This window comes from Apus apus, chromosome 1 (genome assembly GCF_020740795.1).
Source record: "Apus apus isolate bApuApu2 chromosome 1, bApuApu2.pri.cur, whole genome shotgun sequence".
Classification (NCBI taxonomy): Eukaryota; Metazoa; Chordata; class Aves; order Apodiformes; family Apodidae; genus Apus; species Apus apus.
Window position 1 is genome coordinate 163,385,139 of NC_067282.1, and position 18,484 is coordinate 163,403,622.

Sequence of the window (18,484 nt, forward strand, 5' to 3'; positions counted from 1 at the left end):
GTATTCCAGGTGTGGTCTCACCAGGGCAGAATAGAGGGGGAGGAGAACCTCCGTAGACCTGCTGGGCACACTTTTCTTAATGCACCCCAGGATACCAGTGGCCTCCTTGGCCACAACGGCACATTGCTGTCCCATGGATAACTAACTACTAACCGTCCATTAGGACTTCAAGTTTTTTCTCCACGGAGCTGCTTTCCAGCAGGACGACCCTTAATCTGTACTGGTGCTGGTGTTATTCCTCCCTAGATGCAGGACTCTACACTTGTCCTTATTGAACTTCATGAGGTTCACCTTTGCCCAGCTCTCTAGCCTGTCTAAATCTCATTAGATGGCAGCACAGCCCTCTGGTATGTCAGTCACCCCTCCCAGCTTTGTATCCTCTCATCCAGGTCGTTGATAAAGATACTGAACAAAACTGGACCCAGTACTGATCTGTGCAGAACACCACTGGCCACAAGTCTCCAACTTGACTCTGTGCCACTGATCACGACTCTCTGAAATCTGTTGTTGAGCCAGTTTTCAATCCACCTCACAGTCCAGTAATCTGTGCCACATTTCTTGAGTTTTCCTGCAAGGATGTTATAGGAGACAATATCAAAAGCCTTACTGAAGTCAAGGTATGTAACATCCACTGCTCTCCCATCATCTACCCATTTGGTCATGCCTTCATAGAAGGATATCAGATTAGTCAAGCAAAATTTCCCCTTAGTAAATCCATGCTGGCTACTCCTGATAACTGTCTTTTCTTCCATGTGGTTAGAGATGGCCTCCAGAATGAGCTGTTCCATCACCTTTCCAGGGATAGAGGTGAGGCTGACTGGTCTGTAGTTGCCTGGGTCTTCCTTCTTGCCCATTTTGAAGACTGGAGTGACACTGGCTTTCTTCCAGTCCTCAGGCACCTCCTCCCACTCTCCATGACTTTTCAAAACTTATGGAGAAGTGGCTCAGCAACATCAGCCAGATCTCTCAGCAGATGTGGATTTCACCCCATTGGGGCCCATGGATTGCTGCATTTTCAGTTTATCCAAGGGATCTCTCTTCACATACACGGAACAAGCTACTGGCCAAGACAATTGGAGAACCCAAATATACCACCCATTAGGAGGTTATCTTCACACTCTGTAGGCCAGAAGGCTGTAACAGTTCAAAAGATATAGAAAAAAAAAAAAAATTCTGATGTTAATTCATCTCAGTGCTCTTTTTTTGAATTCTAAGTGTTCCAGGTATCACCTTAATTTAGTTTATGCGTTACTTTCAGAAATAGACTTTATCTTGATACTCAGATAGGCTTGTCTGATTTCAGGATTAGCAAAATTATGAAAAGCACCCTGACAAGCTGCAGTTGGTATAAGCGAAATGTGAAGATCCTCCTTCAGATTTTTGTTCCTCTTCCAGGGGAACATATGTTCCCATAGCTTCACTTGGAGTTACCTGGGCCCAGGTGCGTGTATCAGCTTTTGGTGGATCACCGTGGCCTTTGTACAACTAATTATATGTTTATGTGGGAACAAAACTAAAAAAGTAACAATGACATGATTTCTCCTTCCTTGTTCTTATTCTTAAATTTCCCTCAGAACTAAAGAAATCTAAAATACATTATCTGTTGACGACATCAATGATACCTTCTATTAGTAATTTCTAAAATTTGAAAAAGTACTTCAAATATAACTTAGTTTATAAATAGTAGACTAAAAATGCACTGTAACTGAATGACGATTTTTAAAAGGTAAGTAAACTGCAAAACATGTTAGAACTTCAGCAAATAGTATTACACTGATCAATATCAAAAAGTTTTTGTGTAAATTAATCTGTCTGTAAATCTAAATATTAAAAATCCTATTTGCAGTGACTAGAATTGCTTCTAACAAAATCACGAGCTTCATTGAGTTAAAAAATCTACTTTTATATGGTCAGCTCTTAAATTTATATATCACTACTGAGACACCATGAAATTCTTGAACAGTACACACTGCATTTCACATAGCTTGATCTCTTCTTCTTCCTATGTCAAATAAAGCAAATTTTTCATATTTATCAGAATAAACCTTACAGTAAATAACTTACTCAAAATCAATTGAGTAAATATGTGCAGTGCTGACAAGGAAGATTTTCAAAACAGCTGTGAAGGTGCCAACGGGACATATGTGTGTTCACATGCATATAAAGCTTATCTTTAGTATGAAGAAATGCAAAACGTATTGACTTGATATTGAGTCACTTGTAGAATTTTGAAGCCAATTGTAAGTCAAATATAATCTCATGAGATAAGCAATGAAAACTTGCAAACAGCACTTGCAAGGAATTTAAAATACTTTGAACAATTTTTTTTTAGTTTTTAATTTAAGTAGTTTAATTTGGGTTTTTAATTTTTTATTCTTGAAAAACAGAAAGAAAATGTTTGGTGGTTCCTTAATCAGAATACTGCAGGCAGAAAAGTTTGACTCATCTGAAGAATTTGCTGCAATACATCTTCATGTGATCCATCTGTACTTCTTACACTGAACAATGAGAGGCAGCAAAGGCAATAAAGGTCCAGACAGAAAGGTACCCTCTTGTTAGACAAGCAGATACTGTTAGAGAAGGTGGACAAGATTTTCACTCACTGAATTTTTCCACCAATTCTTAAAACTTACATTAATGAGAGCTTGGGTCTAGACGTAAGTGGTCTACAGTTTAAAGTATTTGTGAGAAGGTAAACCAAGTTTTATTTATTTTCATCATCTTTGGCTATATGGCACAAAACTGTTGGAGAAGCTCAGTTAATACCCAGAGTTCTTCCCTGCCTTTAGCTTCAGGGAAGGCAGTTCTGCTTCTAGTCTCTAAATCATTCATAAAACTAACAAAGGAGAAGAGAAAGGGAAAACAGTCAGGGAAAAAAGGCAAGAATAGCCTAAAGACTCTTTCAACTAATAAGAACAAAACCCAGATTTATTCCATGAAAAATAAAATTTAAAAAATCCAGAAGCGCAAACATATTTACAGTTCTATAATTAAAAGATTAATTATCATTCACAAACTTCATAGAGAAACTGCATTTCAGAGGAAGGAACAGCAAGTAAAATAATCTATTTAGTCTTTTTTATCACAGAAGCACTATGCTCCATCCATGAATTTTAACACATGACTGTCATTCATAGAGGTCTGCTGCTATTAATAGCATTTTTATTTATTTATTTATTTTAATCCAATCATTAAAGACATTCATTAAGGAGAAGCAAATGACAAAAATTGCTATGAAATTATGATGCCTGAGAAGAAAGAAAAGATCCAATTCTACATCAGGAATAAGACCTCATTTTTTAGCATCCTACATCTTAGTGTTGTCATATAAAAATATTAACTGCCACAATAGGAAGAACAATGCTGGATTCCAGAAACTGTGGGTGTGCAAAAGTGATTCTTTGTTGTAATGATTTGCTTTGCATATTAGATAGAAACCAGAAGAGGGAATTGATTTAATATAAGGAACAATACACTGTACTATTATACACTCATGTATTGTAGAGAAACTTATGGTTGTGGTTGCAACAAATATGCCAAAATAATAAATAAAACAATTCTATGTAAATTTATTTTCTCGTTGTAATAAAGAAAAGTATTTGGCATGCAGGATCATTTGTTTCCAAGAAAATTAGAGACAAAATAAAATATAATTCTCCAGAAAAGGACAAAAAATGCATTGCTGACTGGAAAAAAAAAAAACAACAAACAAAGCCTCTCAAGTAATCTCTACTTTCTGGGATTACCTAGTACAACAAAACACTGCATTACTGGGTTGAAAAGCATTTCTGCTTAGCTCAAAACAGAACCTGTGGCTTAAACTCTTCAAACTCTTCAGGAATACAATCAGGTCCAGAGTTTCAGAAAAAAAAAAAAATCCATGTAAAAACAGAAAGTCAGTGGCTAAGGGGTTGGTGATGCAAGAAAACATAGTACAAGTACATAGTACAAGTTCTGTCAAAAAATACCAACCTACCCACAACCGATCTCACTGCACATGGCTTCCACACCTGTTTCTTCAAAATGAAACCTTAAGAGGTTTTTAAAACACAAACCAACATAGTTTTGTAAATATAAACAATTTAATCTTCAAACCTTGCATGAGTTACTTGTAAACTCTGTAACAGTGGTGAGTAAATGTAGTTACACTGTGTCACTGAAACTATATTCAACTAGTATATAACAAACATAAAGCCTGTCCCCCTAAAATTCTTGCTCATTTCCATAAAAACATCTGCATCTCCTTGAAATGTCCCTCCGCATTCCCTGTATAACAGTGGATATATTCTATTCATTAAAACACATTCTTCCAATGTCACACTAAGAGAGATTACACATTCAGTATCTCTGTGAAGCAAGGCAGGGACTTTTAAAATTATAGGGTCAGTTCAACTGAGAGAGCCTGTATAATACCTGAGTGGGGTCTTTATTTTATTTCAAAGAACCAGAAACAGAAGATTTAAAAAGGTAAGTGGTTATATGGGATTCTCTTTAGATTTCCTACAATGTATTTCTAAATCTCCAGATTTTCTCACTAAAATGTCTCCTTTGCAACCCTTAGGGATGCAGCAAAATAAACACAGTAATTTAGGTGTCATTGGCTGTTCCCATACTTGAACTGGAGGCAAAGTCTGTCTCACGCTACCTGCTCTCATTCCTGGCAGGCAAAGCTGCTATGGGAATGCCTACAACAACAAGCCTTGTCAGAGTCCCAGGCCAGATCCAAATGAGCTGGTACATTTACACAGAATAATTTAGTGCCTTACCTTATACTAGTTCAAATCCCAGAAGCAATACAGCCATCTGAGCCAGGTACAGAGAGCAAGTTCAGGTGCGCCTGTTCAAGATGGTAGGACTAAAATGCCACTGCAGAGCTGTTGTGTGCTTCCATCAGAAATGCAAATGTATCAGGTATCTGCTGCCTGCAAAGTGTGGTGCTTGGATAAACAGAAAGATTGAAAATAAAACACAAGGCAGACAGAACAGCATCTCAGAGAGACGGGTTTGGGGATAAGAAACCAGAGCAATAGTTCAAGTACATGTTTAGACTATTTTCATGAGAAAAGGAGTGACACAGAGCAGATTCTTCTTTGTATACTCCAACTGCTATTTCATCAAAACCTTCATAGGCAAGGAATGACCATGTCTGAAGGCAAGGTGTGACCTTTGATAAAAACAAGGCATGACAGTTGAATTTGGAAGTCAGTAACGCAAAGCCTCCCTAGTACTTTGCTCACACCCATCAATGTTATCCCATTGCAGAAATCCATCAGTGCCTAGAACCTGAAAGCTACAGAACTAGACAGATAGGAGAATATTAGTGTTAGGTCCATTGAGCTAAGAAGGCTCTGACCATAGAAGATTAGGAGAAAAACTTAAAGTCAAAGAACCATGTCACTTCATAATATCTGCTGTGCAGAAATGCAGCAGATTTGAAACTGGGCATGTGACACAGTAGCACGACAGAAAGGTGATCTCAGACGTTAAAAAGACCATATATATAAAGTGAAGACTTCTCACCAGATTTTGTAGCAAATTATACATCTTTACTGACTTTGTATGTCAATATAAAAATGATTTGTAAATATGTCCTACTCATCAGCTTTTATTTCCGTAGCGTTTAGAAACAACAATCAAGTATATTAATTGCCATACCACTTTGGCTAGATTTAGTGAGTAGAAACAGCTAAAAATCCCTCCAGAGATTCTTTTTGAAAATATCAGTTGAAGTATAATTGCAATAGAGTGTAGAAGAAAGCCAGCTATGATAGGCTGTACTCTACTTAAGCTATATAAACTGTCCATATGTAAACCAGTCAATATTAATCATTAAATTAGAATAAATTTAAAAAAAAAGGCATTGTTACAGCAACAGAAAAAGGAATGCACATCATATTAGTTATCAATGCTTTATTATTGAAAACAAAATTGAAATTCTCTTATTGGGCACATAAACAATTATTTCTACAAAAAGGAAAGCCTACAAATCTGATAATTTATACAAATAACAGTTTTTCAAAAAATAAAATTTTAATTTAGTAAACTTGTCTTGTGCTCTTTATTTTTTTTTAGCACTGTCTGCAATAATCCACCATAAATCCCTGAGCAGAGAGACATATTTTAAACATGTTTGAAATTTATCCCAAAAGAAGAAAGTTATTAAGCGCAGACTTATATTAAAAAAATGTATTCAGGGACATTCTTGTTAAATTTATGCTAGTCCTTTTTTCTTTCTTTTACCTCTTTTTTTTAAAGAAACAAACATAAACAGTTATCATCGGGAGCATGATGTTGCATCACAAGAGTGCTCCCCCTCCCCCCATTTGTGCAATGAATAAAAATTATTAAACAAGAATAAGTACATGTAGAAGGAGACAAATAACATAGTGAATCGTTCAGACCAAGAAGCCATCAAAGTTTGATGGCCGTTGAGCAAATAAAGCTGCAGGATACCACAGTTTTATACTGAGTTCAGTTACAGTTACTAACTACTTTATTTCTATAGTTTTTCCAGAAAGTCAGTAAAGCAGGAGAATAAGTTCAAGCTACCACTGTATTCTAACACTGGTTTCAATAGTAAAGTAGAAATTCAGCTTTTCAGCCTTCAATTTTGCTTTTCCAGCCATAACATTATTTGAGAAAAAATTTGACACACTCCACAAAACCAAACCATCTTGCCCCTCCGGCCCTTCTGGTAGGCCACTTGTAAACTTAGCAAGTTAAGGTATTTTAGAGAGCAAGAGGAAAGAAAAGGAAATGCACACAACTACAATTTTTTACTCTACTGACTTTGAAACAGCTACTTCCCTATCTATTTCAAGACAGATTTAAAACCTAACTGTAAGGGAAGAATGACCAAGGAGGTAGAGTATAACTCAAATGCCCCCTTTCCCATTAGGTACACACACTAGCCACAAAATATGCAGGGAAAACCAAATAAAAGATAAAGCAACTCTTAAAGACTGTGTGTTAATGGCAGGTAACATTGCTGCAGTCAAGTAATAAATAAATAAATACAGCAAAGTATTATTCGCTACAGTTTTCTTGGAATGGTGCTCAACAATTAAAAAGAAAAAAACCAAAACAACAAAAAAAACCCTAACAACAAACCAAATCAAAACTAAACAAAAAACCCTTTCCCAGTAATAAAGAGTTTTTAACAGAAGATCCTGAAGAAGCTTTAATTCAAGGTGCTCTACCATTTTACATTATATCTACCATTATGAAAAGAACACTGAAGCAGATACCCCACAGGTCATTAAACGAAATAGTAAATTTTCTTACAAGCAATAATACTTATTCCAAAGAAAGCAAGCACTTAACAAATGGCCTGGAAAAAAACTGTCTAAAGTTTCAATACACTGCAATTTAAAATAAATTATTTTTACATTTAAGAACGGAAGGCTAAAACAGCAGCTAGGCCAAATCATTTGAAAGTGAAATAAACTGAACCTCACCAAAAACATATTTAGATATTTGACAGCTCTGCTGCTAGCAAGCATGTCAGAATACAAACAAAATGCTAATATTTGGTTAGAATCTCAATAGATAATAATTTTTAAAACAACACCACTGTGAAAACTAACTGGTAACCACCTTTACAGATTTCTCTTTATCTACACTGCTTTCAGCATGACCTAATCCACACCCTTCGGTTATTTGCTACTCTCATCAATGTATAAAATTCCCTTTTCTCCAAGTTGCTCATGAAGTCTCATTTGTAGCATATCCAAGCACTAATATTTTCAAACCTCAGTTGGCTGAGTTCTTGAAAAAATATTGTAAGCAGAGACCAGTTTAAAATTGATCTTACCTGATACTAATGTAAAGAGAGTCAAACACATTGTTCAATTATACTAGTATTTTTTTTCTTAAGGGGAATGTCTGATCACACTCATTTGATACCAAGGCAATTGTCAGTCTTGCTTGTATTGCTAAATCACACCTCTGGACTTATTTTTCTTTTTCCACCCTACATACACATCTCATGTAGAATATGGGCCATTCCTTGCTCATTCTGTCTAGCCCACTGCTATTTGACTGTGTATCTCAGGAAAACTGCATTAAAACTTAACAAGCTGAAAAAATATGCATATTCTCAGTAAACAAATTTGAATGCTGTAATCTAGTCACAAGTGACAGGTTTGGGGAAAAAAAAAATGTAAATAGTCCATATACGCTGTGAAATTGCTAAGTAAATGGTCCTAAAATGAGATACAGCAGCATTAAGACAAACTGCAAACACACTGGATTTAGTATACATTTTAATGAGTTACAGTATCAGCAAAATATTTTAACCTACTATTACCACTTTTAGTGCCATATGGCTTAGTGTATACTGTACAATATTCCCTTAGTATTTCTATGACAGTATACATTTCAAGTACCCACCCCAAAGTGAGCAATATGGGATTTGCAATGATTTATCAAATATTCCAAAAACACCCCTCTCTGAAGTGCTATGGTTCTAAATATTTTTGTGGGGTAACAAGTCCTTCATGAATATCTCTAAATCTCCCTTTTTCCATTTATCTAGCAAAAAACTTATGCCAAAAAAGCAGAACAGCTTCTCCTAGCAGCAATTAAGACCTCTGACCTTGCAGTCAAGTCCAATGTGTTCTCTGATTGGACAGCTGTGTAGAAGTTTTAGTTCGTGGTTTGAATCAGTTTAAGAAAAAAAAGTTCAAGGTTTTCATTATCATGTTTTGGATGTCTTCAAACCTTGTTTCTCCATGATATTCCACAATTTGCGAAGATTGGACTGAGTGATGACATCATCAGGTTTAAGTTGAAGAGCAAGGAGGTAGTTTTTTTCGGCCTCTTTCAGTTTACCATTCAGATGGAGAATGGCTCCAAGATTCATTAAGGCAGCTGGATACTGGTACAAAAAAAAACACACACACACACACAAAAAAAAACCAAACAAAAAAAAAAAAAAGGAAAGGGGAATTATTAGGAATATTTTCATTTTTTTCTTTTCAGACAACCTTCTTCCACTTAAACAAATTATTCCCTTATGTTTGCAGAGTTTTCATGGAAGCAATTTAGCAATTTAAGCAAATAGAGATAACAAGAAAAAGTTTCTGAACAGCTGCTGTATACTTTGTGCTTTAAACAGGGCTAGCTCTTGTGTCTACAAACATACACTTCTCTCTTTAATGAGAGAACACAGAACTCGTAAAGCTTTACATGTGGTAATGTCAGCATAGCAGAGTTTCTAAGAGAAAATTAAAGTAATCCAAGAGTGGATTAAAGAAAGGAATTTAATTTTAGTTCAACCCATTGCCAATAAAGAGTTTATAATCATTGGGAATAGTTAACACATTGAAACTCATCCCTTTTTTATCTTTGTCTTAATTATAACTAGTAGAAAATACAATTTGTTCTCAAATTCTAAGAATGCTCAGGGGTCTTAGGATATCCATTTATATCCAGGCTGTGGCAATTATTTCTTAATGAACAGTTGAATAAAATTAACAATGGTGGAAACACATGCTATTTTAAGAACAAAGATGTGAAAATTTCATAACAAATCCATGAAAAAGCTTCTTACATTACCAATATTTTTTTCAACTTCAGCTAAGACAAAAAGTTCTGCATTTTTATTTTTTCATCTTTAGATTATCCCATTATGAAATAGTAAGTTGTTCATGATAATTAAATTTTTCTGGTTACTAGAGTATACAAATATTACAAGGGCAGAAAAGCAGATTTATGAAGCTGAAGAGAACAGCATAACCTACCTTTTTGCAAATACCTAAGATATTCACCTGCTAGTGAGAGCACAGTAAAAGCATTTGCCAAACCAGTACCTTGCATTTCAAAGAAAAGTGGGAAAAAAACTATACAAAGTTCACTAGGGTACTCTCCCTCAGGTGACCATCATTTCCAATGAGCTTTAGGAACACTCATTTCTGTGACTCACTCACTTTGCATCAGAGGACAAGTGTTTCAAGATACTACTCAGCACTGTTCTGACCAAAATGCAACACTCAGAATGTGAAGCCACATGGAAACTCAGCTTCAGACTATTAGGTGGGGGTTCTGGTTTGTTTAAGAATTCCTTCAGTGTAAATAACTTCAGGAAAATATGGTAGGAAGAAGGCAAATACAATATGCATTGGAGTTGGTCTCCCAGACTGATGTAATAGGAAGTTATTAGGATGAGGAAGACTTACGTTATGTTCCAAACCTCTCCACTAGTGAGTAAAACTTGTGACTTATCCTTCTGAATCAAGCTTCAATACTCTCCCCACCCCAACCCCCCATAATTCTTGTGTCCCAAACCTAAATTTTATTTTTTATTATTAATTCCCTAGGTTTATATCCTACATAAACTTTCTTCCTGCTTCTTTTCACCTATACATCGCAAAAACTCCTTAAGAACTGTGATGCAGAAGATTTTCAGAATAACAGGCTTCCAGAGTTTCGAAATTAAGCAAAACGAGTTCAGCCCTCCCTATTGTAAACATCACAAAGACAATGCAGTGGAATCTGAAGATGTTATTTTTAGATTTAATTTTTCTTGCTTTACCCTGACAGTTTATTTCCACTACTCCTAAGTCAACTACTTTGTTCTACTAAAAATAAAACTGAAAAACCAGCTGGATTTTATAAGTTTTCCCTGTTAAATACTCTCCAGAATTTGCTCTTCAGCCATATTCTATACAGAGAAGGAAAACTGAGCCCTGAAATTTAATCTTTGCTATGGACAACAAATATCAACAGCCATATTATCATAGCTCCGTATGATATTTTGTAATGGAATAATACACTCCTTAATTATAGACGTTCTGGGTGGTACTTGAAGTGATGCAAGTGAAGAGTGATTGGAAAACAGCTCCACTGTATACAAATGGTTGTCTAAATACCCACATTTTATATTTTAATTTATTTTTTGGCTTAAGATTGCTTGAGATGATTTTCTCAAATCACGAGTAGGATGGCACATTCCCACTAATTGTGCTCCTTATTTGTCTAATTACAATTTATGAATCAAACTTTTTTTTCAAGAGCACAGTTATTGACACACAATTGTCTCCTCTCTTGAAATATAACTATTTGTGGATCTAGACAAAGCTTACAATGGATAAAGATTTAAAAAATCTTAAACCTAAAAAAACTCGTATTAAATAAGACACACATTGAAATGTGCTCAAGGCTAATTCTACAGCATCCACAAACCTTTTGTGTGGGAAGTAACACAGTTGTCTCCTACTGCTTCCAGAATTCCTCTTTATTTCCTCCACACACCCCTGAAAATTTGGTACATGTATGGTACTAATCAAGTGCTCCAAAGAATGTCACATATTTAAGACTCCATGCCAAGCTAAGAAAACTCTTTTGCTATAATGTCTTTAATTTGGCACATCATTTCACTAGAGAAAGTGACATCTAACATCTAGAAAAATAACAAACTGCATGCATTTAACTGAACATGAGAGTTTCAAACTTCTACTTGTCATTCCTGATTTCCTGGAGACCCTACAAATTTTAGGCCATTAATGCTCTAAACAAACGTATCCACGGAAAATGTGAACTAGAAACTCATTTCAGGTAGTGCTGAAAGCTCATTCCAACTCCTTCCTGTGTCAAATGAGGAAGTGCACCGGATCTTGGAAACACTACTTCCTGACTTTCTAGGGTATCAGCCACCCCAAGATCTACGGTTTATTGTAACAGTCACAAGAATTTTGGGTGACTACAAGATTGTACATCAGTGCAATCACTCTCTGACAGCTATAAATGATGCTCTGAGAACACAAGAGCAGGACATTTGCTACAGTTTTTCTTCGTATGTATTGTTTTTTATTAAAGACAGCTGATAAAACTTTTCAGTACGTTAACAAAGGCAGTCGGCAGCTACCAGTGCAATAACATGGGACTTGTAGCACTGTATAACAAATGACACCACCTACTACTTCAGAGACTTGAAAGGAGAAACAGGCCTGCTTTCATTTCCTTTTGGAGACAGATGCTTTACATCAAAAAAAGCTGACTGGCTTTTCTATTGGGATTATACATGCTGTCTGCTATGGTCTATTGGGAATTATTCCCTTTATTAGCATTTTTATTATGGTGTGCTTGTTTCCTTAGCTTTTTGTTTGTTTGTTTGGGGTTTTTTTGGGTGTGTGTGGAGGGAGGTGCTTGTAGGGAAGAGGGGAGAGGAATAAAAGAGTAGTAAATGAATAACAGAAAAGCAAAAGGCATGTATTTTCTTGCTTGAGGTGTTTTGGTCTAGATTGATGACAATGCTTTCAAACTTTCTCTATACTACCAGAATAAAAGGAGAGCATTGGGGCAATAAATATTTTTTACTGTAAATTAAAGTCCTCTCTAAAATTAGTGAACTATGGAATTTCCAAATAATTTAAAAAATTCTTAGTAGTACTTCAGGATTATACAAATGTAACCAAGTACAGTATTGGACCCACAAACAGAATTAATGACACAAAATTTGAACTGATTCCCTGTTCATCATCTTTGGCCCCATTTGTAACAAATGTAATATCAGAAGAACAGACAGAAGAACAGAAGAAGACAAGTTTATTCCTATATATGTCTAAGACATTGTGGAGAGAGACACAAATACAAAAAAATTAAACTAGCTCAAAACCACCTCTTGCATGGCAGACAAGTACGAAAAAACAACAGCACAAGCAATGAAATCTGAAATTGTTTTCCCCAAAGCTCTGCTTGCAGATGACCTTTTCTGCTCAACACCACAGAGGCCAGGGCAGCAGATTTTGCAATGAAATCACATTTTGTTGCTGCTGGGTTACTTTTAAGGAAAATGATGCCCATTTTTACTTCTGTAGAATTGCAAGTGCAAGCTACTTCTCACTTAGCCATTTTAAAAGGTCACTGGAAAGATGTTGCCAGTATTAATCTTCCTCTTAATGAATTACTGCAGTGTGTAATCTTGTAGATGTTTCGAAAGAACCCCAGGACTGTTTAATGAACACTGTAATCAGCATGGGCAACCCATCAGAAACAGAGGTGAAGTGGTTTGTTTTAAAACAGTGAAATTAAGGAGGCTTGTTCTTTTCGGGTTCCTGTTGAGGAACGTCAATTTGTAAAGAAGGAACACAAAATTCATTCACATATGAATATTGCATCCCAGCACTTCTAGTTAAATAAGGACAAAGAATTAATATATTTCTCTTTGATAACTGAAGATACATAGAAGATACAATGACTGAGTAGTGAAGCAGCAGAGTATTAGTTGTAGAATTGCTCACTAGGAGTGGTGGACTGCTTCATCTTATCAGTGACCATGAGATAAAGTGCTGTCATGCCTTCTTTATCCTCTTACAGTGATGGCAAGAATTTTCACTTGAATTTTTATTACTTGTGTTATTGCTGAAGCACAGCATAGTATTTTCTGAAGCAATCAAAATGTCAACAGCTCCTTTTTTATCACTAAAGGTAACTGTCAGCAAAAGACTCACTTCAGGGGTGGCACTTGATCTTGACAGACCTCACAACTTTTGATCAAAACTATGACCTAGGAGTTGCCCCCAGATGTAAGGATACTATAAAGCATTGTCCTGATTTCACTAGGACGGAATCATAGAATCAATTTTCTATTCAGAAAAGCTGCATTTTTCAGAAGACTGCAGCATCCAGTTCAATGGTAACAAAGTTGATAAGACACTTTGTTGTAGTTCATAATCAGCCATGGTATGGGGGTTTCCATAGCAATCAAGGTCTTTAGCACTTTAGAGTTAGTCAGGTGCTAAATCTAGAAGGAGTGAAAGCCTGGGCAGCTGACCCAAGCAGGTCAGCAGAAGTTTTCCACACCGTAAGTATCAGGCTCACTATAAATTGAAAAGTTTGATTGGGACCAGTCTCTTTCCTCAGTGGTCACCATTCCTGGAGGGTCTTGTCTGTCCTTCTGCTCTGAGGCCTACTCCTCTGTTGGTTGTGATCATCATGCTTTTGCTGGAGCTGTGGTGCTCACAGTGTTGGAGTGTAGCTTTTTACAAAGGCACGTAACGATAGGAGACAGGGTAATGTCTTTAAACTGGAAAAGGGTAGACATTAGGAAGAAATCCTTCTCTATGAGGGCAGTGAGACACTGGAACAGGTTGCCTGGAGAAGTTGTGGATACCTCATCACTGGAAATGTTCAAGGCCAGGCTGGATGGGGCTTTGAGCAGCCTGGTCTATTGGGAAGTGTCCCTGCCCATGGCAGGGGAGTTGAAACTAGATGATCTTTAAGGTCCCTTCCAAGCCACACCGTTCTACGATTCTATGAACTTTGTGTATCTGGTACTAGCATTAATACTAGCTGTTAATTATAATTTTATTAAATCTGTTTCCATTTTAACCCATTGGTCTCCTTTCCCGGTTCCCCTTCTCAGGTCGGGAGGGGTCACTGGATGATAGAACTGACTAAACAAAGACATGCATAGGGGTGAGCAGAGAAGGCAGAAGAAGAGGCAAGGGAAGGATATGCAGTGAGATGCTTACTGCCAACTGGATCTTACTCTCCTAAGCAATACATTGACAACACTGTAAATTCAGCATGGAAGTAGACTTTTTCATAGGAGTGACCTAGTGTTGCCAGATAAGCCAAGTGCCAGCTCTTCCTTCCAGATGCTCATGTTTCTACCTGGTTCTCTGTGCTATAAGGCTTCATAAGAACCACAGTTTGCATATGCTATGCCTGTTTTTTTGTTCCAAACAGCAAACTAATCACAACTAAGGCACTGATCTCTAGTAACTTGACTAAGATGACAAGAGTAAACTGCCTTGGAACAGATAACTTGGTGAATAAAGCATTCTGGAACAAGATTTATGGCGAAACATTACAGATCAGAAAAAATAAAAATGTATAAAATTCAGAGTTGAGAGGGATTACTTGTGTCATCAGCCCAGACAGCAAAGCATTCAGTTCTGCTGGAAAACAAAAATAAAATTAGCATCTTTGCAAACTCTTACATGGAAGAACACTCTCCATCCTCTTCACTATGACAGTTCAGTATATTATTTAAACTGCAAGTCTGCTCATGAACAATTTCTGTTGGTATGCTTTTGTGTAGACAACAGCTTTCAGCTTAAATAGTGAAGACAGGAAACAGAGAGAAAAACATTCTCCCTGCAAGTACTAAATTGAATTAATGTTGTAAAGAGAACAGCTTCCAAGGTTGTATTAGTTAGAAATGGACCTCAAATTCTCTGCTGTAAAGAAAGCCTGCATCCCAATCTAATTACGTTAAGACTGACTAACATACAGAACTATATAAATCTAACTAACAAGCCTAGGCTCTAGAGGAGAGCAGATCCTTCGATTCAGTCATCATCTTTAACAGTATAATGTTGTTAAGGCTGATAAGAGAGCAATCTTAGTTATTATTTACTAATATGTCATTAAACAGAAAGAGACTTCATTTAGTGCTCTATTCATATTTGTTCACCAAAGTAACAAATTCTTAATCTCCAGGTAAGGTGAAGAAAAAAAGGACACTACAAAAGAAAACAAACTAAAATAAAGTAGACAGGATAAAATAACTTCTGTTTAATACTATTTATCTAACAGTGTCAGGTTAGGATAATACCTCCAGTTAACATATCAAGTTAGTAAGGTAGAACTGTACAAGTTAATACCTGGTCACGTTATCAACCGATGACACTACACAAATGTTAGTCATATACTTGAAAACAAATATTATTTTATGTTTCATTTGGACATTCTCATCTGGACATTCCAAGCAGATGACACTTTAATCTGCTTGGTGAAAGGAGAATATACATGGAAAATTTTTGTATGCTTTTCGTGTGCTTTTAAACACTAGAGACTATTTTGTCTAAAATTGCACGCTACAGAATATGTACATTTAAAACCAGAAATTAAAAGTGAACAAAGGGTTTTTGACAATGTTCTGTGTTTATGGGTGGCAGATGTGGGAATTTTAATCCTCAAGCATACGGTCAAATGATTCAGTTTGCTTGTAGATTTAAGACATTGGCATCATTAAGGAAATCCACAGCTGTGAGTCAGGGAAGAGTTCTAGACTTGGCATGGGAAGGAAGCATCAAGCAGTCTACTTTGATTCTCAAATTATCACATCAATAGGGGACATCTTAGCATCAATGTTCTCGAGTCAGTGGAGGTTTTTTCCATAACATCTTTTTCATCTTAACCTTCAGAGACTGCTTAGAGTTTTAAAAACATAGTTATCTAAAACTAAACAAGCATATATATGTTACATCTTGCTGATGAAAAGCTATCTACCATTGGCCTTTATATAAATTCAGAGTATATTGTTTTATGTATCAGCAAGTTAACAAAAGCATGTGCTACAGCTGGTAAAGGTTACAGATCATAACAACAGCTGAAAAAGCCCCACACTTACATTTGTAATTTCTGTGTATCTAGATTTTTTCCCTGATGTCTATGCATCAATTGCTTTGATTTTAAGCTTTAGAAACCTCCTTGTGATCACTCTCAATTTATATAGAAGCCAGAATGGACATTTTTAGATAACATACTTGTATTACCATAATAACAGCTAAACAGTAACACATGTTATGAGTATTTAATAGTATGGTTATAGTTTTTAAAAGACAAAATTGTTCAGGCCTTTTTTTTTTCTAATTAAACTTCTAGCTTTCCAGATCAAATGTTTTCATCACTATAGGATATGATAGCTGTACCAAAATTTCCTAGTACTTTAAGATTTCACTAAAAAATCTTCAAATGACTTAATTTTTATTTATAGAAATCCAACTGATGTCTACAATTTGATCATTTTAATACATAGCTACAATTATGGTATAAAACATTTAACAACTTCTTTATCTGAGTATGCTGCATGATAATTAGGAAGTCTGTACTTACAGCAAATGAGAAATTTGCTCAAAAGCAGTGTCATCTGAACTACCATACTGACAAACAGAAATTGCTCAAAATCTTTCAGTAACAGAATTTTGCCCTATTAAGAAAAAGTAAGGGTGTTTTAAAATAACATTGAATCTGTTAATAAATGTATTTTTGCATGCACTTTCTAAACCTTGGAAACCAGAAAAATAAATGCCTTTGTGTTACTGCCTAAAGATAAACCCCATTTTTAATTTAAATGTGAAGTGTTAAAAGAAAAATGAATATACTCTGCTTCACCCAGCAACACGTCTAGGGCTGATTAGAATAGTTGTTCATATGAACACAACCAAAACAGGCTGATCTTCAGAGAAAACTCTAATTTAAAGATCATCTGAGGTTATGAATACAATTACACTCACAGTATATAACACTAGCATTTTAAAAAGTTGGTTTTTAAAAAGATCATATAAAATGCCATTGGAAAACAAAAATGACTGCTGATAATGAATGCATCTGCTGTCTGTTTTTACCCAGGTACTGATCAAATACATCAGTAGACAGAGAAGGTTATATAGTTTTTCAAGATACTAGTCACAGGTATATGAATTATTGCATTAGAGCTTTCATTTTTTAGTAAAACAGCCAACTACTGAAATTTCAGAAAGAAGAAGTGTTCATTTCTGGCCTTGAAAACTTAACTAAGTTCTAGTTAAAGCAATGTCAAAATCCCAAGATTTCCAGTGTTTTGAATCTAGATGTTCAAATTAATCTTAAGTGTTAAAGAAGGCTTTGCATCTTCAGCTGACCAGTGCAGTCAGCTCCGTTACACACTTGAGAACTAGATTACCATTGATGTTTCTGTAAGTTTTAAAAAAATGTTTAGGTATTTGCAATTATAAGGTATAGCTTTCAGTCACACTGTATAAAGCATTTTACAACTTGACATACTTGCTCTGAGCACAAAGAATGAACATCTTGTGAACATGTTCAAAGCTTATATCATGCACAGGCACTATTAAGACAGCCCATAGAAAAAGCATTATATTAGAGCATTATAGAAACTGGAAAGAGGAAAAGACTAGGAGAGATGTGTAAATGTGGCACTTAGGAACACAGATTTAGGGTGGACTTGGCAGTGTTAGGTTTACAGTTGGACTTGATGATCTTAAAGGTCTTTTCCAACCTAAGTGATTCTATGATTCAATGATTATTAGGCATTGTAGGATGTTTTATGATTCATTTTAGCTTTCACTTCACCTCTTCATAGACACAGTTCCACTTGACTAACCTTCCCTAGGAAACAGAATTAATAATTATTTTTTTATTGATAATAATTCCACTGGCAAGAAAGTACAATTAATATCTATCACATAAAGTGGTAGAATTTCCATAACAACATGGTCTAGTGTCTGAAAGTACCTTCCAATTGGTAAATAAATGCGACTTCAGCATTGTCCAAGGAGCTACTTTTTTATTACAGAGGAAATAAAACAGAAAATGCTTTTAAAAAAAATATTGTTAATGAATATTTTCTTTTCTGAAACTCCTACATGGAAAACCTTTGAAGTATTATCAAACTTTTTTCTTCCCCTCTGTCCCTCTTCTTCTGGCCCCTATGACTTTCACACTTGTTGCACCATGCAAAAAGGTTATGCTC

General features: G+C 35.7%; 2 protein-coding genes across 2 annotated transcripts in view; one reads left to right on the forward strand and one right to left on the reverse strand.

Moving 5' to 3' along the window:
• The window catches only part of SLC6A15 (solute carrier family 6 member 15), a 1,002,329-nt gene that overhangs the window by 686,964 nt on the left and 296,881 nt on the right, over window positions 1-18,484 (forward strand). The gene's annotated exons all lie outside the window — the stretch shown is intronic.
• The window catches only part of TMTC2 (transmembrane O-mannosyltransferase targeting cadherins 2), a 249,038-nt gene continuing 236,447 nt past the window's right edge, over window positions 5,894-18,484 (reverse strand). The window contains exon 12 of the mRNA XM_051608986.1: window positions 5,894-8,878. Coding sequence (XP_051464946.1) covers window positions 8,699-8,878 — 180 coding nt within the window. The 3' untranslated portion in view covers window positions 5,894-8,698. The remainder of the gene's footprint in view (window positions 8,879-18,484) is intronic.